General features: G+C 34.1%; 1 protein-coding gene across 7 annotated transcripts in view; it reads right to left on the bottom strand.

Annotated features, from left to right (window-relative positions):
* adgrl3.1 (adhesion G protein-coupled receptor L3.1) overlaps nt 1-23,771 on the bottom strand; it is a 299,214-nt gene that overhangs the window by 24,954 nt on the left and 250,489 nt on the right. For all 7 annotated transcript variants that reach the window (XM_066720389.1, XM_066720391.1, XM_066720392.1 and 4 more), the window contains exons 18-21: nt 16,279-16,345; nt 14,988-15,079; nt 4,075-4,243; nt 2,006-2,131 (exon numbers count right to left, since the gene is read on the bottom strand). In XM_066720389.1, coding sequence (XP_066576486.1) covers nt 2,006-2,131; nt 4,075-4,243; nt 14,988-15,079; nt 16,279-16,345 — 454 coding nt within the window. The remainder of the gene's footprint in view (nt 1-2,005; nt 2,132-4,074; nt 4,244-14,987; nt 15,080-16,278; nt 16,346-23,771) is intronic.

Raw genomic sequence — 23,771 nt, 5'->3', positions numbered from 1 at the left:
CTTTTGCTGTGAATACAAATGTAAATACATATATGGATGCCCTGCATAGAGATGTGGCATGAATTGAAGCCAAAGAAGTGTTTCCATAGGAAGGGAATAAACCTTACGGCCATTTCTTCAGCTAATTCTAGAAAATAATATTTGAAATTATTTAAATTTACAATAGAAAAATAATAATACATTTTGCAAAAGAAACTTTATAGTGCATGTCCCTAGAGAGCTTCATAGTAACGGGCTTTAAAGATCTTAAATGTAATTTTAGAATTATTTTAATTTGTACTGATTATGAAAATCAGTCCCATGCATGCTGTGTGCAAAGTAACCGTTTGAAAAAGGGGTTAGTGGAGACAATGATGATGTCAGTTGAAATGAAGGAAGGCAGCTAAGAAGGTTGCTGCTAAAGTGGAGTGCTGTGATTTACACTTAAGTGGCATATGCAGTATTGCTCCATTACACTATTGTAGTTGGAAGCCAATGCAGTCAATCCACCTACCTAATAAAGTGATCTTAACCTTCTTAATTTATCAACTCATGACAGCAGGATATCAGGACAAAAAGAGTATATTAATTATCCACCAAAAAAATAAACACTGTATTTGCAATGAACTAATACATCAATACCACTACAGGTCCATAACATAACAGGTTCAACAGCAGGCATACCTTTCTTTGTTCAACTCTCCACATGCTTTTAATACTAGCCCTTTAATATGGCTAAAATTGGAGTCCGTGTAATCATTTATAACAAAATATTTCAGATTATAAAGGAACTATGCAATGCCCACTAGTTTCCTGGCAGTGGTATTCCAAATCTTGTTCCATTACTTTTGTTCATTTTTGTAATAATGCCAACACTTTTAAAATTTAAATTTGCTATAGACACTCATGTCATTTTGACCAGGGCACTGGGCATGTCTACTGAGAAGGGTAACCTGTTTCTTGCAATCAGTCTGAGTTAACATGTGATGTATGGCATGCAGCATCATTACAGGAAATAATTATTTTTGGAGGACTTAGAAAACTTCTCTTTACAGTCACATTGTTTTTTTTTTATTTGTTGGCCAGCTCCTGTTCATTTAATACACTTCCACACATTGATGCTTCCACCACCAAATTTGACAGCTGGCATAGTGATAGATGAATTATTTGCCAACTGTTTTTATTTTAGTATGTTTCTCACACAGTCCCAAGGGTTCAAACAATCTACATTAAAAGTAAGAATGTTAAAAAAAAATGTGATATGACAGCCCTTAAAGTATTTAAGCGATTAAAATGTAGTTATTTCTCATCTGCAGGCTATTAACGGCCCTCATAATTATTTTCAGATGACCAAAGCACACTTGCCAAGTCTTTAATGATTCAGGTTTTATGCTCTTTGGTCATGCTAACTGCTTTTTTGACATTGTCTCCAGACAACAAGAGCTTCTTGCTTTGAATCCTTTAAACATCATTCATTCTCTTACTCTGTCTGTAACTGTAGGTTACCTTTTTTAATGTCTTCAGTTGAGGACACTCAGGATTGTGCAGATGGTGAATTTTAGTTAGGCATTCTCTGCTAACCAGATTAATGGCATTGCATTTTTAACAACTGTTGCCTTTATATATACACACACAAGGGCTATTCGCCATAGGAATATTTAATAGAAGGTTATTGATGTATTCAATGAAAAATGTTTAGTGCTCCATTGCATTTTTCAGAGTAAAAATCTCTTCCTCGAGGGAAAAAAAAAAAAAAAAAGCATATTGACTGATGCGGAGTTCTCGCATCTTTTAAAGATTTTTCTTTTAGCAGATGTGACTTCATTTTATTTGTGGTGAGAAGCTGTGTTAGAAATGGGCTGGGATATTTTGATTATTTCTTTCTTTCTTTCTTTCTTTCTTTGCTTGCCTGCCGCTTTTGGTCCATTAGTAGATCAGCAGATATCGAAAGGCCTAAGACAATGAAGCTGATGAGCACAGATGACACACTCCTCATGTCAAAGGGAGTCCAAGACCGTGATCCTACCTGTGAGCCAGTGGAATACCGTCCCGGTGTCCTGGAAGCAGACCCCTTCCCTGAGCCAATAGAGGTCTCCACACTCTTCCCACTGCAGCAGTGAGTGCGCAGACACTTCCCATACTCCTTACGCACCTAAGAAATACACACAGGCATGGATTTTATTATATTTTCCTGAGTGGTACTGAAAATGACAGTTCTTATAGTACCAGGAAATTATATTTTTAGAAATTCTGTGAGTATTGAAATACAGAAAGAATAATTTATATTTATTTCTATTGAAACTATCCAGGATTGTCTTCCAATAGTCTAAAAAGGCTTTCTTATCTTTTGGGCTCAGTCGTGGTTAATGGATAGCATAAAAGGCTGCACTTTATGAAAGATGCTGGGGCTACACTTTGGCAATCGCTACAATAAATGATAAAAGCAAAGACTGATTACAAAACATGCCTGCTTGGTACTTTGGCCTAATTTTATGATGTTTAAACTCTTAACTTGTGCCTTAGAATTTATTGGACTGTCACATTTCATTACCCGTGTAATGTATTCTACGCTGAGAACAAAAGTTCTTCCTGTGCTTTTTTGATTTATAATTGTATCAGCCCTGTTGCACATGCCTACTGCCTGTCTAACCAAAGGGACTACAAAGACTAGAAAGATACTTCAACAACTCTCAGAGCCATTAGACTTTATTGTAGGGCCCACCATACTCAGCAGAGTGTCAACATAACACAGACATTGAAAGTACTTCAGTTTCATCACCATAATGAATGAGGTACTGTGCAAAACACTTTTCGGATCAGCGTAAAAAACAACGCATTGTCAGAGTCTGAAGAACATGTAAGTAAGTAAGTGCTTAATGTTTTCTATAATAACATGATCTTACATGAAAAATGTGTTAGGCACTGTAGAAAGTTGTAAAATTATACTTGTTTTTATTTAGAAATGTATAAATGTGATGTGTATGTAGCTCATATGTTTTTGTTCAACATAGTCAAAGATAATTTAAATGTAACACTGTAATCTGAAACATTTCTGAGATAAATGTTTCTGTATTGACTTTCATGTTCACACCAGCAATCACTCAGTTTTTCTTTGACATAATACAGTTTTTCTTGTTGAACGGAGGTCAAGTGATTGAGAAGCTGAAGAACTCATTGGTCTTCTTATTGGCAAAGTATACCCTGATGTGCAGAGGGCTTGTTCCCCTGCAAGATCCCAATGCAATTTGTGGACACTATCAGGATTATGATTACCTTTTTAATCCCTCATGAACTGAATGCTTTTTAAGTCCCGGTAAACACTGACATTTTGCCTATTTTACGTGACTGAAGAATTTACCATTCAGAAGCTTTTTTCCTTTTAATTTTTGAAATGTATACGTCTATGAATGTTTTTCATGTTTTGAGTCGAGTAAAATGGTTGTGGTTGCCGTACATCTATACTTATATTTATATTTTACTTTTTTAAAGCATTTATTCATCTTAAATTGGGACTGGTGTAACTGTATTTACTATTATTTGTTAACAAATCTGATATTTCTTCTTCAACAGCGTGAATGGTAAATTTATAAGGAGCAATCAGATGTGTTTAGAGAGCTCCAAAAATCATTGTTATGATTACTGTTGCAATACGATTGTATCCATCAGGGGGGTCAAGTCCTCTTTACAGGGATTTAACTTAACTGATGTTTAAAATGTGATAAATGTTGTATTTACTACTTTGCAATTATTTTATTTTTATTTTATTCACATGTGAAAACATTCTCCACCTGTATTTAAAGACATTTCCAACAAAACATTCAGGTTTTCAGATTGCATTTTTTAGTTGTGACATTTACAAGTGATTAAATGATCCAATGTAGGTGATTTTACACAACAATTACATATTAACATACTAATCAATACTCTGTCTAGTCACTGAGCACAACACCACCAGACAGAATCTCAGCTAAATGTACACGTCTTATTAAAGTGTTACCAGCAGATGGTATTTAAGTTATGTAGACTAATGGTAATGAGCCCTGAGAAAAAGGGGGAAATGTCTTTTCAAAATTGTAGTGTTATAGATATGCTTACCTTCTTTTGAAGGACACAGTGGAAAATGAAAATAAACATTCCTTGAAGTGAGTTGAATATCGTGAAGAGGTAGGCCATGATGACCGTGCTTTCATTAATGTACATCAGTCCAAAGGCCCAGGTCAGTCCAAGAAGACAGAGCAGTGCAATCGCACCTATAACCCAAGATCTGAAAAGGATGCAAGGGAAACATAACAGTCTATAAGAGGATTCAACAGAATTTGACGAGTTCAGAGATTTCTTCATATAGTAACTTTTAGAGATTTGTGCATTTGCTGACGTATGTCCTATGTCATATATACTATAGTTTTGTTTACATGTTTTGTGTTCTTTGTTTTTTTACATTTACAGAAATCGAATCATCCTCAAATTGGGAAACAAAAAGTAGACATGTAGTTTGTAAAAAGTGCAAAATATACTAAACTAAATTGTGATGACTGATCCTTTTTTAAGCATATAAAGATATGCATTAAATCACATTTACAACACATTTTTTTTATTTTACGAAAGTTACTACATACAAATACTTTGATGCACATAATGTCAGAAAAATTTGCAAGAGTTTTAATTCCATTAAAAGGTGTCATTTTCTTCCAAAGGTCATTTTCTCTTGCCTGTCTCATTTACTGTAATGGCAATTAATTTGATTAGCTAACTTGGCAGTAATCAGCACTACTGCCAAAGAAGAAAGAGGTGATTAGATTTGATATCATCCTTGGCACCACTCATCCGAGACATAACTTTACAATGAAACTGTGGGGCAGGTCCACAGCAGAAATAAAGGTTAGATTAATAACACCCCCACCCCACCCACCAACCATCATCACCACCAAAAAAGAAATTGAGCAGTGAATAGAACTCAGAATGAACTACCTAACTAAGTCATACAAAGATTAACACACTGAGCATTAAAGGAACTTGGAAACTCAGCACTGCAGGATGAAAATCTGCTGTCCTTACTTATCACCATAGAGCTCAGCAGGGGGCACACATTATACTTGATCGCTTCAGTTTATAAAAAAATAAGGCGGAGCATTCACAACAAACAAGCGACTGCAATACAGAAGCATGAAGTTAGTCTTTGAAGACGACTTAGAACTGCCCACAGTGAAGCGAATTCTGCATGGAACAAGATTGTGGTACTGACAGGTATATATGAAGAACTAAGCATTTGAAAAAGCTGTACACCTATAACAGCGGGGGAGTGGGGATGAAGTGAAACATTGACAGAAAAGATTATTCACCAGGAGAACAAACTGAGATTATAATTCAAGTTTGTCTTTTTATTTCAAGAGTCCTATGATTTATTTTATAAAATATTGTCCCATTAGGCTAGTACAAAGAAAAATAAACTTCAGAATTTAAATAATCAAATAATCAATATAGATTAAGAAAACTTAATATGATTCATAACAATGTTTAGCACTTTAGAACTAAGATGCCACAAAGTTGTCTCCTTAATCACATTATGGTTGTAATTCATGGTTATTCATGGTTAATTCATGGTTAATTTTCTTCTGGTGAGGAAGACTATTTCATCACTCTTTCATGTTCAAGTTTTCATTTTAGTATACTTCACTGTATTTATAATGTCATATGATGTAACTCACAATGTGGCCAGGAAAGCAATCTCTTTAATATGTCTCACATTACTGATGATTACTTAATGTCAAATTATATAATTGATTAGTTCATATTGATTTGCAAATTGAAGGTTGATTAATTTGCTCTTAAACCAGTAGAATGAAATGTTGGTTTCTTGGGTTATATAAGCAAGTTGGGTATGTCTTACAGCATATGTGTTTATGCAAGAAGTTGTTTATGATTCACCTTCTACAGCTTTATATATATATTTGTTTTATTTGTCATAATAACCAAATATTAAATCAAACACTACTTTGGAAAATAACAATGCTGATTTGTGGTGGGGAAGAAAAAACAGCTTTGCACAAGGCTCTGAAGCTCAATGATAAAGCTCTATTTTCTTTTCCTTCTTCCCTGACTTCACTTTCAGTCTTGAAGATTCCTTTCAAAAACTGCTTTACATGTAATATGCGGTTCCCATGGAAACAACAACAGGGACTCGCTAAGAAAACTAAAGATAGGGTATGAAATCAGTGATCATTTAAATAGAAGAGGAATGGAAGATGATATACAGAATTACTTTAAAGATTTGCATTTTGTTTCTGACTTCTGTCAGAATTACACTGTGGGGTTGCATTTACCCTACATTGATGTGTACCGTGTAGTTCCTCATGGCTCTATCTTGGGCCCTATACCCTTCTGTGTTGTTCTGCTGTCTTTAGTTCTCCTTATTTTCAAAAGAGCATCATCAAGCAATGTTGAAAATGATCATATTTCTAAGAGCTCTTTTCATGATCAATTGGAACCAATAACAGTTGAAGATTAAGAACCATCTTATCTTTACATATGTGTGAGTCCTTGTGTGCACTCTGTAAAATGTACATAATGACATGCACTAAAATGCAGTGCTATTGTGCCTGTATCTAGTATTTTTGAATGATTATAAATCTAGGAGATTCACAGTTGCATAATAGCATGTGGCATCTAACTCAGGTAACTAAAACAAATGTAATGTATAGTTATTTCGTTTTCATGTAGCATTTAACAAAGCTGGTTAAACTTCTCTTTAATCTAGTCTCTGTAACATTGCTTTTAAATACTAGACACAAAAAATCATTAGGCTGATCAGTAAAGAGACTCTGTACTTGAAATACTTGTATGTGCTGTGAATGACTTTAGTTGATTGAGTATGTTATTGCTCTAAGAAAAGTGTCAGTCATACTTTGAATATAGAGCCTACTATTAGAAAACCTTAGCGACATACCCCTCAATGTCGCACATAAACCAAATAATAATCCATCCACACACACACACACACACACACACACACATTGTATATATATATATATATATATACACACACACATAAACATAAATATGAGTTTGCATTTTAACTGTTTTTTGTATTATTAATTTTACAGTTTGCTCTTCTGTCTCAATGAAAATACGTATTCATGGACATATCGTTTAGTCTTATAGACAGACGATGAGACAACAGCAATAATAATAATAATAAAAATAGCTGTTCAGTTTATTCTTACTTGATGAAGGGTCTGTTATCTTCATAGCTAAAGGATGCATAGACAAAGACAAGAACACTGATATTAGAAAATAATAAAAATTGAAAATAATAGGGGATCCACATTTGTTAAAAGAGGAAAATCAGAAACAATGAAAAAAGAAGTGACAAAGTGAACACATAAATAAATACAACTTAAAATAAAATTACAAATCTCAGAAAAAAAATAACTGTGATATAAAGGAAATGGCAATGATTCATGGGATTTTGTTATATCTAAGATCATTTTAAAAATTGATAGTGAGAAAAGAGAAATACAAAAAAATTTAGCTGAGCAAAACTTTGGACTTAATAAATTCATGAATTAATAAAGACAAGAATGTATTAAATACATGTAATTGCTCCACATCAATTGCATTAAAAGTTTAAATATTGCCTTCTGACTTTGGTGATAAGGATATACAATATTTAGTTTTTAGTACTAATAAATTACATTTGGCAACATAATTCTACAGATTTGTGTTATGTTGTGATTTAAGTTGTAAGCAATGTATTGTGGTACAAAACCCATGTTATATGCATCTAAGATCAGGTGATGATTTTTAATATAGCTGTGTCATAATACTTGAAAAAAGCATTGAAAGCATTGCTCAGCTACAGAGACGTCTACACAAATCTCACCTTCAGATTTCTTGCAAATTGAAATTAAACCCACTGATACAAGTGTTTACTTTAATTAGCTAGTTGCATCATACACCACTCTCAGACAAATGCTGGTGAGTCTTGTATTACTGTTTAATAAATGGACCAGGTGCTGATGAAAAGGAAATGATAAATTAGATCAGTGATGAGACTGTTTAACATAGTGTTCCCAGATCTCACTTAATGGGCTATTGGGGACAGCAGATGATTGAGGTGATAGCTTCAGCATGGTGAGAGACTGTACAGGCCAGGAGAAGAGAAATTGTTGACCCAAAATAGAAGATATTTAACTGTGAAGAGGCCAAGGTGGATAAAGATAGTTAAAATGACCCTCCACCTCCACCAAGAAAAAAAATAAAAACATTGCCAGTTGCCAAATGCAGATCACCAAATTGAATATATTTATGACATGAGCATTATATCAAAATGAAGTATTACCTTCTGAAGAATTACCCTCTCATTTCCTTTGCTTTTTAACAGAACTCCCAAGCTCTCTGAAACACTGACATTTCAAATCTGAGGGCAGGGATTAATTCCATATGAACATAATCAACATGCTTCAGTATTAGCATCCAGAAATCTACATTTCTGTGCAGAAAGTTATCAATCTTTAGCTTTAGGAAAATGCAACCTTATTTTAAGTATTTGCTAACCCAGTGGAAGGAAGTATAATATAATTAATAGCATGTACTTGGTTTTCAAAAATGGCCAATACAATACAAAGCAAGCCCAAACCTGACTTTTGGATTACATTTTATAAGATTTTATAGTGTGCGGAAGCTAAAAAATATATATTATTAAGGGAACACGAGGTGAAAAAAGGGCCAAAAAAAATGACAAGAAGGTTGATGGAACACCTGTAGAGAGAATGGTATCGCAATTACTTCAGAGGCACTCATTAGAATATGACAGAGTGCTTCAGTGCATCAGTATCAAATGCTCATGTCTTTACGCTGTGAGTGTTCTGCTACAAAGCATGAAACAGATAACCCAAGCATTGATTTGACTGCTGAGGAATGCCATTATATTTTCAGTTACATTCTGTAACAGTTAATTTACCAAAGTGTCAAAAGGCTTAACAAATCTACATAACAACAACAAATTACAAAATGTAATATTTATCATATACCTTTCATCAAATAAGATGATCTGTGAAATGTGCTGAGATAGACCACCTGCCTATATACATACATAGCATTCTCTAATAGGGGAAAAAAAGCAGTGGGCTATGGACGAATGCTGTTTTTTTGTTTTTTGTTTGTTTGTTTTCTTCAGGATATGGAACAGAATGCAGTACTAACCATGAGGATATCACTTAGTGTGGGTAGAGCAGATACATTTACATACCCTATACATTAAATAGTACAGAGTTGGAATTGTTTCACTGTGTCTTGTGTAATAACAAGCATTTAAAATTGATGTATCAGAAGAACAAATGTGTTTGAGAGATGTATTTTGATACTTTAAACAACACAATTGACATTATTTGGTGCTGCTTGCAATACTGATATTGAAAAGACACATTTTCACAAAAGATAAAGTATAATATTATGTCAATTTTAAACAAAAAACTACTTCTGATAAAACTGTAAATAAATTAGGTAAACATACGCTGCAGTCGTAGTACAAATAATGTAGTCAACCTGTTACTGAAATGGTTTGTTAAAATTAGAAGCTTCTGTAAGATAAGCAAGAAAAACTTGTTTACAAGTCCTTGTACTAATCACACAAACATCTTAAGACAGTTTAAAGATGTCCAATTTCCTGACATCCCAGTCATTCTTGTCGATAAAGGAAGCTGTTCTTACAGAGCTTCTCAAAAATCATGTACACTCAAGATAAACCATAGAGTATGCCCCTTTGTTCACCACTTTTACACTGAAGTGTGAACATTAAGAACTATCACCAAATCACACCAATCATTTCTTAATATGAGGTGAAGCAATATCAATTCTAATTTCCAACATAAAAAAATACATATATAAATCATGTTGAGTGGCTGACGGTGGAGAGAACCCATAATCATGATGTTAACCTTCATTTACATTTAAATGGAAAAGACTTTTCAAAAGAGTGGTAGAATTAGCACAAAGAAAAAAAAAGTTTTAATTAAGTTGATTTAATTGGTATTGACCAAAAAAAAAAAAAATGCTCTGCCTCCTCACTAACAGTAAGAGACCATTTGTAAAATCATATTAAACGTAATTTAAATTAAGTCTATACATACTTTTGAGGATAGCTGCAGATGTACCATCTACCTAATGAGTTTTTAATTTTACTTTTTATTAAAAAAGAAAACTGCAATAATAATACAAAAGAGTGTTGTGTGACCATATTAATAATTATACCCACCTGAACAGATATTTGTTTGGTATTAATTTGTGTTATCATAAAACACAGGGGACAAAGGACAGATATGTCTGATGGTATACAAGGGGCTAGCTAGATATATAGAAGAAACAAGAGGAAGGAAAATAATACAAAATAAGAACTTTTCAATCAAGATTAACATATTTTGATTGAAAAGAAGGGGCTGCAACAGGACAAATGTAATTTCTTACCAGTGCCATTCCACACTAATGCAGCCACCATAATAACGATAGCTAAAAATAAAGAAAAGGAAGAATATAACAGAAAAGACAAACATTAAAGACAAAAACATAAAAGACACAACATGAGGATGCCTTTTTTAGTTTTTAGGTGTTTTTTTTTTTGGAGGGGGGGTTGTCAATGGAAATCAAAGTTATTAAATGTATTTGAAATTCTTCATAAAAAGGTTTTACCCTTCCAAGGAAGTAAGATTGTCTTACTTATATCCCTGTTTACCCATCTGTCTTTAGTCTGTTATTTACTTGTAGACCATTGCATATTTTGGAAGTCAGTTTTTCTTAATTTAGCAATATACAAATATGTCAGTCAGTAACTGCCACTGATCATATTGCCAACACATATTGTGCCAACAGAACTAAAATGTTTCCTACAAGTTGATCTGTGACATGCTCTCTGTACTCTTTTGTTGGGCTAGACCGTATCAAAACTTTCTCCCGTGAATTGAAAAGTACAAACCTGTATTGTATCCTATTGCATTTTAATGTATTGTCAGAAGTCTCTTTCTTCTACTTATAAATCAAAATGCAATAGGGCACACGTTTTTAATTTAGGTTTTTAATTTGGTCTAGCCCCCTGTGTCCAGGTGAACATGGCTTTAGACCTCAGTCAGCAAAATTTGTAACTAATGTGGGTACCTATATTTATACTTTATATTAACAAAATCTTCAATAAATAAACACAGGCATGCTAATGATGATTCCCTTCTCTCTTTTGTAGAATGGAATCAATATATGGGTTGCAGTACATCCATATCCACACCACCCCCTTAGAATTAATTAAAATAATGAATAAAAAAATTCAGAGCACACATAGAAAACAACATGAAATGTTCTGAGTTATATAAACACACATATAATAAAATAATAATAATACAAATACAAATAACAGTAAACAAGAAAGTATGGTTCACGATAAGCAATACAAATATATATGAGATATTTTAAGCATATAAAAGAAACAATGGAAAGTGCATTGTATAATAAAATAATGGGGAAAAAATGAAACTGAGATATTTTATGAAAAAAACATCTTAAAACTAGTTTTGATTAATTAAAAAAAATATATATATATATATATATATATATATATATATATATATATATATCATAAAGGAATGTAACACTAACACGATACTCCAAATTAAAAGTGATATAATGTTTATTTTACATTAACTACATTTATATAGGTTTAGCTTAAAGGTATTTTATGATAATGGCCTTGTCCGTTTGTCACTAGGACAGAGGATGCAGTCTAGTATCTTAGATGAAAAACCAACCACTAGAGGGCGAGAAGTGTGTAAGGACCCACAGTAGACCTCAAGCAACAGCTGCAAGGACAGCAGATGGCATGGGGAGTCTGGAAGATTTTCCTTCTAATTTAAAAGGCTTTAGTCTCAATTTCCTTAGATGAATTGGCAAACTTGAACAGCAAGAAGAAGCTATGCTTGATTATTTTGGTGGGAAGAAATGGTCCAGATGAAGAGAACAATATGAGCTTCTTCCCAAATTGGCATAAAAAACAATGCTTAAAAAGATTAGGCTCACGGTCTGTGTTCGCAAAAAGATTTATGGATGTTATAAAATGTAAGTCCCTTCAGAAGTACTTTGCAGATCACGTCATCAATGGGTTTTAGCACAGTATGCTGGAAAATGTATAAACCCATCTGCCAGATATATAAAAACAGATTTGATAGACCTCACTGTCTGTGTCCACCAGCCTGGAAGAAAATGCCCAGCTAGGAGACACATCGACCAAATTGGAGGACAAGAAACATAGAAAAGAAGCTGTGACCTCTATTGGTCTCTGAGGTATTCTGTCTTTTCTCTGACATGTCACTGGGTGATGTCCCTTTCCATAGATTGAAAAACAAAAGGGTCCGGTGCATTAAACCCCATTTGAGGAATGAAAACTCTATCACTTGAAGAATCTGTGCAGATCAATGTTAAATTCAATATACTGTATTCTTCTGCAATAACAGTGATTCCCAAACTGAATCGTTCCTTCTAAACTAATGAATGATTCAGCTGGAGATTGCCGTTATTGTTGAAGAATAAAGAATACTGAATTGTATATTGATCTTTCTTGATGTGATTGCCTTTGTGACTTTACTGTACTTTCTTCTAAGAACACTGCCCGTCTCCTCTGTTTTTCTGTTATTATGGCGAAGAACCAACTTTAAAGACCCATATGTTTTATGGAGAAGTGATGTTCAAATACACATTTCTTCTTACAGCTACTGAAAAGAAACAACATTGGTGTACAGAGCTTCCCAGTGGCTGTAAATTTGAGAGCTCTACTAAACAGTTACATCTCCCAACTGTGAACTAAATCCACAGTGGGCATCCGTGAGCTTACGCTGTGTGCAATTAGGAGGAGTTTCAAATCTCTAAATTAGAGGAGATACAGTCCTAATGATACCTCTGTATACCTTTATGTCTTTTAACCAGCTGCATCAAAAGTTGGAAAAAGCAAACACATCAAAACAACCAACTTGTCTATATGTCAAGTAACACACTTGTGTAGACACATTTGACTGTAAAACATGAAGTAATGTAGATTAAACAAAGGGAGGACCAATTGTCCAGAACATTAACTTGGATTATATCCAGTATTATATTCTAGGTAGGATTAGAAGAAAATAAGAAAGAGCTGAGACACTCTGAAAAGGCTCAGACTATGTTTGAAAGCAGCGATGATTCATAGACATGCATCAATGTTTTTATATGTTAGAATGATAAGATTTGAGTTGTTGTCAAGGGTAAGGGACAAACTGCTAGAGATTAATATAACATGCAATTCACTCAAAGGATAGTGGTGATAAGCATTAAAGCCAATTTCTAGGCCCACATTATGCAGTAGCTTTGTTTTCATGGAGGTGTACTTGATTAAAAAGAAAACATATTTATCATGTATATATTTTGTCATTTTGCATATACCATTTATACTTCATCATGATAGATCCACTGGCTGTAAGAGTATGTGAGGTTATTTCAATTTTGATATCAGCAATGACAAGGGAGCAGAAAAATAAACTGACACTTGCTACAAAACAGGATAATGTCTAAATAGCTTGGGAGCGGGAAAAGTATGGTAATGTGTCAAAAACAAGCTAATATGTAGGTGGAAACCAACAAGAAAGTCTTCATGTGTCAGAAGATAAATCCTGGGTGGCATGAGTCCAAACCAATAAATGCAGTTAGTCCAATTAGCAATAACAACTCTGGGTCAAAGATCTTCTTTAAAACACAAGGTTAGATTTCAAGGAAATGGGAATAAATATAATAATCTTCTAGTAACCATACTGGTTTCCCCTCTTCACATTTTCCATGGTGGTATTTTATAGATTTTGTTATTCCATATCAGTTTGAAGGGTAAGAATAATCACGGATGATTGAATGATACAAATATGAGTGTGTGTGTGTATATATATATATATACATATATATATATACACACACTGAGATACATACATAAATACATTTAAAGTGGCTAAATGATGAACATTTAGTTTGAAGTCTGAAGTCATCGGTCTGGCTTCTCTTCTCTCAAAACATTTAAAGGTTTATTTATGGAAAAACATTTGCTTCTGAAGAGGTAGTCTTAAGTAAAAAGAAAAACTAAAAAAACAGCAGAAAATGAAAGCCTTCTATTTCAGCATACCACGAAACTTCACATTTAATAATTATACTTTCCTGACTTTGCTTTTACTGATTTCTAGTGCTAACTTTACTTCTTACTAGATACAATCCTTGTTTTATATGTATTGAATATGGTTGTTCCATGGGTTGACCAGTGCTGAGAAGCTTACTGTAAAACAGGATGTATTTATGGTAGGTACTGCATCACAGAAAAGGGTCAGACTCACTGGATGCTTAATGGTTTTCTCCACTTAGGTGCAACTACCCATTCATCCCAGCAGAGGCCATTCTAACTGCACTGTATGTTTGTGAGAAAAGATACCCTTTGCTCACTATTTCATCCTGTCCCATACTTCAGAGTATGAATATAATTTGTGTTATCATCTGTCATTCACATAATGTCCATCTTTTAATATTAAAGATAACTATTCCCATACGATGGAACAAAGCTTAAAAAGTGTTGCCACAAACATTTCAGTGTACTTAACTCTCACAAATGTTTAATCTTACTGTTGTGAACAATTCCACATCAATACTTCTTCTGTATAAATATAGCACATGCTGACAAACACATACATCCACAAAATAGTCCAATATCACAGTATTTCTCTCTTTTTTTCTCTTTTTTACTAATTCAAATTTTCCAGCAAACCAATAAGAATAACAACTGTTTCTGATACACCCTTAATAAACTCAAAAAACAATACAGAAATGCATACCTCACTAAATAATAAAAAATGTGTAAAAAAAGTTAGATATTCTTGATTCTTGATTTATATTCAGAGTTCCTATTTGTGCAGTTACAATATACCTAATTACTCTTAAGAATACACTGGATTAGAAAAAGTTGAAATACTTACTTTATGTTGTCCAGGCAGCCTGAATCTGGTTTGAGAATAGCAGTGTGATGGAACATTTTGTAGAGCGCAATCCCAAGGAAGATTACATTGAGCTGGAACACACAAGTGGGAGTCCAGTTTTTTAAGCTTATTTTCATTCATCACTTTCTGATAAAAGGGTCAGTTGGGAAATTAGATTGTATTTCTTGTCTTGCAGACAATGAAGGAAAATTGATTATTTAACTTCATGGCTATGAAATGAAAACAGACCATACATCACTGAAGATCGGCATCTTTACATGCACACTAACATGCCATCATTTTCCTTATGTTGAGAATTCATTTTTTCTGTCCACTCTGAAATTGTGGATGATGGAAATATCTATGACACATAATATCTTGCAATGCCATTCCAAATAGTGAAACGTTGGGTTTGTTTAAATTAAAAGTAAAACATTAAGTAATACATAGAAGAACATTTACACACACATATATTTATATACCTCAAAGTAAAGTTTTTTCCTTTGGTGTTTAAGATTCATTGTGTGTGCCTTTTCAATAATTTCAGAATAGCAAAAATATACCTTTATTCAGTTTTGTTCTTTTGTCAGAGCTTCTTCAGTACTGACTAGTTAACATTCTTGCAAATCACATTTAAAATACAATCCCTGAAACAACCTTACTTTGTTTACAATAATATCCACACGACATGTTTTTAAACATGCTTGTAGTACCAGTGATTATGTTAACAGTTTAAATGTATAATTTATGATAAACAATAATACTAACAATATTACTAATACTAATACTCCTCCTCCTACTACTACTAATTATTATTATTATTCTAAGTTAGGGTAGTATTTCCCATTATTAAAAGTTACTTGTCTTATATGCAGTAATTAACATAATAATTATTGTCTGTTTCAAACTAAAACATTTTAATTGTAATTTCCATTTATCAAAGGACTAAGAATAGTTGACACAGCAGAATGTATGTAAGGTATGCCTGGTAAATTTAAGAATAAAGATAGAGGAAAAACTGTGAATCAATCACCATCTTCAAGCAGACCATTTCCAAAATGAATAATAAGCAGTATGCATGAACAATATGACTGAGGATGTTCTTTCAACTGTACATTAAAGCAATGAAAAGCCTTCTTTTTACAAAGAGCTCATAATGCCTGATGATAAATGGGTCAGGGAGGCAGATATGCAATAAGAAAGTGAGCAATTCAAAAAACAGATTGGCTATTCAATGGATCATTCAGGCTGTGCCCTGGGAGGTAGAAGGGGTTAATTAGGGGTTGCTTACCATAATTATCAAGGTTGCTGGACCTATGAAGCTCCAAATGAAGTAGGTGTCAAGTCTGAGCCAACATCTGTAATGAAACACAAGGGATAGAAGGTTTTCAAGCACTGAAGCATGGGATATACATCAACACTGAGACCATGACAGAGAAGAATGGACACTTCAAAACATTCCACCGGGAGCTTGGAAATATTACATTGCTTGTTCATTTAAATGCTGAATTATGGGTCGAATTTCTGACAGCCCTACTGATATGCTAAGATAATTACCTCTCACGGAGGCAAAGGGGGGAGAAAAAATAAATGGCATCTAGCCAACCTTCTCAAATATTCCTCCACTCTCATGCATGTGTGTGTGTATATATATATATATATATATCTGTATGAAAAACTGAATTATAGCATTTAAAGATTCTAGCTTCAAGCTTTTCCTTTTCCTCCAATTATATGGCAGTGCAACATGTCTGTCACCTGTCAAAAGATTTATGGAGCAAAAATGTTCCAGATTTCATCAGTAGGACGACTCACAATTGTAAGAGTTTTTAAGACTCATAACCTTACTCTGGTACCCAATTACAAGGTCTAACCGCTAGATATGTGAAGCTTAAAGCCCATTGTTACTGCTAATGTTACTAGAGTTGCAAATGCCCTGGAACACCAAACATGAAGTTGATTCATGACCTATAGCTAAATTATTAATCGTTTAATTTCCAGCACATTAAATAGGCCTCCATTTTTGGCCTCTTGGAAATTACAGTCCTATTCTTTTGTCATTTAGGATGACAGAAAGACAAAATGAAAGTGACACAATATTAAATATAATTTCATACAATTTTAAACAGACTTTGTCTGAAAAGTGTTAAATTAAGGAAGTGTGTCACTGTACATTCAGTATGTGGTTCTTACTTTTAAATTTAACATATAAATCGCAGGTTATTAAATTAATTACATTTAACTTCTACAATATTTTATAGAAGCAACTAAGCATCACTTTAGAAATGGTTTGTCAGTTAATTTCACACTCTATTGTAAACTTTACATAAGAGACCAGATGTGCTTCTGTTTTCAATATTTCTGAACACATAGCTTAACGGTGCACATTAAAAGGTGGTAAAACAAATGTAGGATTCTGAAAATAGGGTGCTCTAATATCCTATGTTCTATTTAAATAAGTTAAATAAAAAAATAAACAAATAAATAAATAAATACATACATACATGCATACATACATACATACATACAATTTAAATGATTAAATGTTACTACCCTATATGGCTCAAGACCTGAATGTGCCTCCTAGTTTAATAGCCTATTTACTTATTTATTTACCTAGGTGCAGTTAAGCTCATCTGTGATTCCCTTGATTATTATATAATGTAATCTGGCAACGTATTAGAATATTCACACAACATTTTCCTAAGAAAAAAATGTTTGTGTAGAAGATGTAAAATACTACTATTCATATAAAGCAGGGGCAAGTTCCCTGCAGCTTATTTATCGTATGATTGAAGCCCATTTTGTACTTCCATTTCACTCATGGTTTTGGACTGTAGAATGCTTTTTTATGCAATAAAATAGATCGAATATATTGATAGTACAGAACAGAATGATGTAGATCTTGTCTACATAATATAAGAGCCAGAACATTTACCTATATGCAACCCATTTCTATATAATATTTTACATTTGCCATCAATTATAAAAGTTCAGTTGCACACCTTTGACATAAAGTGTGTAGAATGTCAACTACTAGTAACTAAAACATATTCCGCTTTGGTAACATTGTGACATCATGTCTGACAATAACAAATCACAAACGTTTACATTTTACAACAACATTATGTCTGCCATTGCAAAATTCACACCTTGAAGCAACGTTTTGAAATGTTGTGACAACACTGTGTGCTAGTTGGGATGGCAGTTGCACATTCAGTGGCTCCTGTGTCGTAAGTCTGTTCACATTCCATGGTGATCTCTCTTAAAATATATTTTCCTTATGTTTTGAAACTTAGGCACATTTAGGGCAGGATTAAATCAAAAATATTCGCAAAGTGCGAGTGGAAGAGTCGCAGGAGGGAATCTCTGAATCTTTGAATGAAATCTAAAACATGAGGAGCTGTGAGCGGGGAGGAGCCTGTTCTGGGGGTGTGGCTCCCCGCTGACACAAAACTACTGTACTTCGTAGCGGTTACAGAGATGAGTAGAAGAAAAAATAATACAATAGAAACCGAAGCTGCCATTGATGAAAGCTGTGTAGTTATTATTATTATTACTATTATTAATATTATGATTATTAATAATAATAATAATAATAATAATAATAATAATAATATTAGCAGACACCCTTATCTATGCGTTATCTAATAGCGGGTGGATCAATGGTGTGTTGAGTGAAAACAGGTCAATGTAAATCTTTTATTCAGCGTCCACTTCCCAGCTAACAGACAACGTTGCCACAACATGGTGACAATGTGAATTACGTTTCTATAATGTTGTGGCAATATGTGTGTGGGTGTGTGTGTAGTGGTGCACATTAAAACCAAAGTGTGATGCAGTGGCTACAAAACACATAGTGGTTACATTTATCATTGGAAGAAAATAGCAACTAAAAATAAGCAGCAACTATTCATTGGAAATCAGCTGTTTCCGCCACTGATGTTGGAGTTTCTATGTGAATGCAGGTCTCCTGTTGTGACGCCTGAATTAATCAATAACATTAACAGACTGTTAACGCTACAGCCGCTGTGACAGCAGTGTCACTTGATGCAGTGATCGTCTCTTAAAAGTTGCGTTCAGTCTATATAGAGAGATACATCAATTATTGAAAACCTGATATGTCTGAACTTCGATTACAAAATGCATGCATTAGATACACATTAGATACACATTAGATACACATTCAATGTGCGGTGAGTGCGTTACTGCACGGGCTTCTAGGGTGCAGATACAGTGTAAGAAAGGAGACTTACACGGATTTCTAGGCTGTATCTGGATGTGAGTGACAGTGAATGCTCAACTCGTGAACTGCTGTAATGCTGATACATTTTAACAACAATATGTCTGCTAACCTAATATAAACAGAGACTGGATGGCATTACCTTTGCTCATCTGTTGGATATACCCGTCTGGAAAAAGCTGTTTCTCACTGGCGAGTGCATTTTCTAAATTTAAAATGGAAAGGAACAAAGCCCATCTTTCTGTGACATGTAAAAGTTTAATACCAAATGTGTCATGCATGGAAACACCCCCCTTATATAGGATATACTAAGCTGAATATACATAACATTGTAGTGAGTACGAGTGAGGTTTAATGTTTACTCGATAGTAGGCACTACTCCCACGGAAGATGTAAGAAGGGAACCATTTTTAAGACATCAAATAGTTTTCAGAACAACGTGTGCCAAGAAAACATCCCCCACACCATTACACCACCACCACCAGCCTGCACAGTGGTAACAAGGCATGATGGATCCATGCTCTCATTCTGTTTACGCCAAATTCTGACTCTACCATCTGAATGTCTCAACAGAAATCGAGACTCATCAGACCAGGCAACATTTTTCCAGTCTTCAACTGTCCAATTTTGGTGAGCTTGTGCAAATTGTAGCCTCTTTTTCCTATTTGTAGTGGAGATGAGTGGTACCCGGTGGGGTCTTCTGCTGTTGTAGCCCATCCGCCTCAAGGTTCTGCGTGTTGTGGCTTCACAAATGCTTTGCTGCATACCTCGGATGTAACGAGTGGTTATTTCAGTCAAAGTTGCTCTTCTATCAGCTTGAATCAGTCGGCCCATTCTCCTCTGACCTCTAGCATCAACAAGGCATTTTCGCCCACAGGACTGCCGCATACTGGATGTTTTTCCCTTTTCACACCATTCTTTGTAAACCCTAGAAATGGTTGTGCGTGAAAATCCCAGTAACTGAGCAGATTGTGAAATACTCAGACCGGCCCGTCTGGCACCAACAACCATGCCACGCTCAAAATTGCTTAAATCACCTTTCTTTCCCATTCAGACATTCAGTTTGGAGTTCAGGAGATTGTCTTGACCAGGACCACACCCCTAAATGCATTGAAGCAACTGCCATGTGATTGGTTGGTTAGATAATTGCATTAATGAGAAATTGAACAGGTGTTCCTAATAATCCTTTAGGTGAGTGTAAAATTACATTCAATAACACCATATTTTCTCTCTGTGCACAAATAATAGGCAACATTTCTTTTGTGTAGATGTTGGGCGCAACATGTCATTTGTTGCTGTATTGCGATTACTGTAGCAATGAGCAGTTATTTCCACTGGACACACAGAGCCGGGAGGCAATTAATGAACCCGGAGCTGCGCCTGCGCACACCTGTACTGGACGGGCTTTCTCTCACTGCGCCTCAACCGCGAGAGGCTTTAGACAATTTAGATACTTTCTTGATTAACTACAACTTTAACCTGCCGCTAATAGCAAATAGCAAAATTAGAAGAGAGTAGCATCTAACTAAACATGAAAGCGCTGAGTACAGTGGTGTAGTGTGGTAGTAGCGGCTGTGAAAGCTGTGTTTTATTCGGGTCAGATTTAATATCGCGATAGTTCAGCAGCGCGATTTCCACTCGCAGACATGCGCTAATACTTCTGCGAGCGACTCGCGGCGCCAACATTTTTGATTTAATCCTGCCCTTAATTTGGTTTCATAGCATTGCTACAAGAATATTTTTTAGTATAGAAACGTCTGTCTTAGGCTGTTTATGACAGCTTCCCCTGCCACTGTCCAGGGGTCTGTGTGACTTGGGAGTGATGATAGTACTTGTCCCTGTCCTCTAGCTGATTTGAACGATGCACTGTTTCTGTTAATGCCAAATGCTAAAATAAATTATAGCATGTCTCAGAGGACTTCTATTTTTTTTAATATATATATATATATATATATATATATATATATATATATATATATATATATTCCACCACGTGTGTGCTGCTGTTTCTAAAGGAATGAGTGACAGCTATTAAATTACTGTAATGCATAATGAGTCATTGACATATTAGTGAACTATGAGGTGAAAAGTGATAACAGAAAAAAAAAAAAAAAAAAAAACAGCCAAAAATGTAAAGACCACGAAATGATGTGGTGCACGTGAAAATAATATTTTTGGTTTCTCAAGAAGGTCAAACAGGAGGATCATATCTATTCACTAACTAATGAGGAGAAAACATGACATTCTGCTCACACAGAAATAAGTAATTCATTTTATTTGAGGGCCTGCAGGATTCTCTGCCAGTTCACCTCAATCATTTCTGATGGCTTTATTCTGTGCAGCATGCAATGCAAGATTTATTTATCCTCATTGCTTCTGAGGTAGGGAATCAAGATGGCTCTGGATGATAAGGACAGTTTGTGAATACTGAGATAATGTATGACAAATACATATACATCCTGAGATTTTAAAATTAATACATGTTAAGTTTTGTGAATGAGGCCCTCATTTTTAATGTATGCTAAAATAAGAAATTAAGAAGTTTGCTTATGAATTTCTGTTCCTTGAAATATTGTAGGAATTGGTTATTTTTGATTGCAGAGATGATTAATTAATTTAGTTTCCCAGCAACTGCTTTGGCATTAATTTTAAGAATGTCTGATCTGTAATACCTGCCTGCTTCCACATTGAGCTTACTACTATCTCATACATTCTTCACACCTTTCTGTAATTGTTACACCACTGGCACTAGTTTAATTATTCAAATGATACTGTATTGGGGCCCCAGTGGCTATTGCATCATCTATCAAATAGAACTATCATTTTCACACTTCAAGGCATGTGGCTTAATGTGGTGTTTAGTTGGGGGGGGGGGGGGGAGGTAGGGACAACACACGATAAACATGTTGGAAGTAAAATGCTGATGCAGATTTTCATTATTTGAAGATTCCATAATGAAGATCCCTCAGGTTTCAAATGAAAAAATGGATATCACTTTTTTTTTTTTAATTACAAATACAGTAGAAAGCCCGTTTGCTCAGAGATGGTTGATTGCTACCATGGATTATTGTTATCCTCCACAAGTTATCCTTGCAAAAAACAAACGGATTGTTTTTAGGTCTGTGGCTTCTCTTTATGGAATAGTAATGTGAATGGCAAATTGTATTAAAAGAGGGGCCCTGACAACAGTATTGTGTAATACAAGTGATTTCACTTGTAATTAGCTTTTTTAAATAGATGACATAGATGACATTTGTAATTCGTTTTGTCATAGATTACAGTTATAATTACTTTGTTCTACACTAACATTTTAAACATAAAAATGAATCTATGTCTTGGTGAGGCACGGATATTTAAACACAGCACAAATGAAGTAATAGACTTCCTTTCCCATATTTTATGGCAAGACTTACGCAATACTATGTATTCATCTTCACACTCATAGTTTTGTTTTCTGTCATTTTTCATCTTCTGTTGAAAGATAAGCACTCTTCTGTGCTTAAAGCAAAGGTCACGGAATGGCCTTTTTATAAAAGGTTTTTAGGTGTGGATGATTGCAGGAATACAGAACCTATAACGCAACAGTTGTTGATTTCATAATATGGCAGCAGAAGTATTACATCTTATGGCAGCTCCAAATAACAAAACATCCTCTGTACCCTTATGAAAATTGAGAATTTATTTTGTGTGTGAGTTAATTAATTAATTAATTCCTATGAGTAACTGCATGAGTACTGCATTTTGTACAGACAACTGTAAACACAATATATTGTAAATATTGTATACAAATATATTGTATATATTGATATAAAATAAAGGGTATATTGAATCTTAATTTAATATAAAGTAATACATAAAATGTTTATTAATAGATGTGTATTCTCTTCTAAACCATGAAAGCATGTGATTTATCATTACACAAGGTTGAGTGACTCACACAAACTCTGGACCACTCTTAAATGTGTACAATAATTATTTATGTCATCAATGGCAATATGAAGTAAAAAGATAACTATGCCAGTATCCTTGAAAATAATAATATATAAATATTTGCTTGGCTAAACGTCTTAACAATACTCCCTGTGAAGCTATCAATATATTTAATATTATATATATATATATATATATATATATATATATATATATTGATAAATACAATTGATATCTTTACATATATTTCTGTTTGTTAAGATGTCTTTAAAATAAAATAGAAAACAAACATTATTCTCTGTGATTTTTATCCTATTTTCTAGTACACACATGCAAGTGGTATGCATGAATTATAATGGCAAATGTAATGTACTGAGTAGGCAATTACATCAACATGCTGATATGCATCACAGACAAAGCACTGATAGTTAGAGATCATTTAGAATATGGCGTTCAAATATCACAGAATTCATTCAAAAGACATTTATGCTCAGAAATATGTTTTGGCTGTTTTGCTGGTACAGAGGACAGAGTTCAGATAAATAGCATAATATCAGTAAAAGTAAGTGATAAAGAACAGATTAGTCTCACTAGTGGCTGACTTAAATCTG

Source organism: Amia ocellicauda, chromosome 13, assembly GCF_036373705.1.
Source record: "Amia ocellicauda isolate fAmiCal2 chromosome 13, fAmiCal2.hap1, whole genome shotgun sequence".
In the NCBI taxonomy this organism is placed as follows: Eukaryota; Metazoa; Chordata; class Actinopteri; order Amiiformes; family Amiidae; genus Amia; species Amia ocellicauda.
This window is presented reverse-complemented; position numbering and strand designations above follow the sequence as displayed.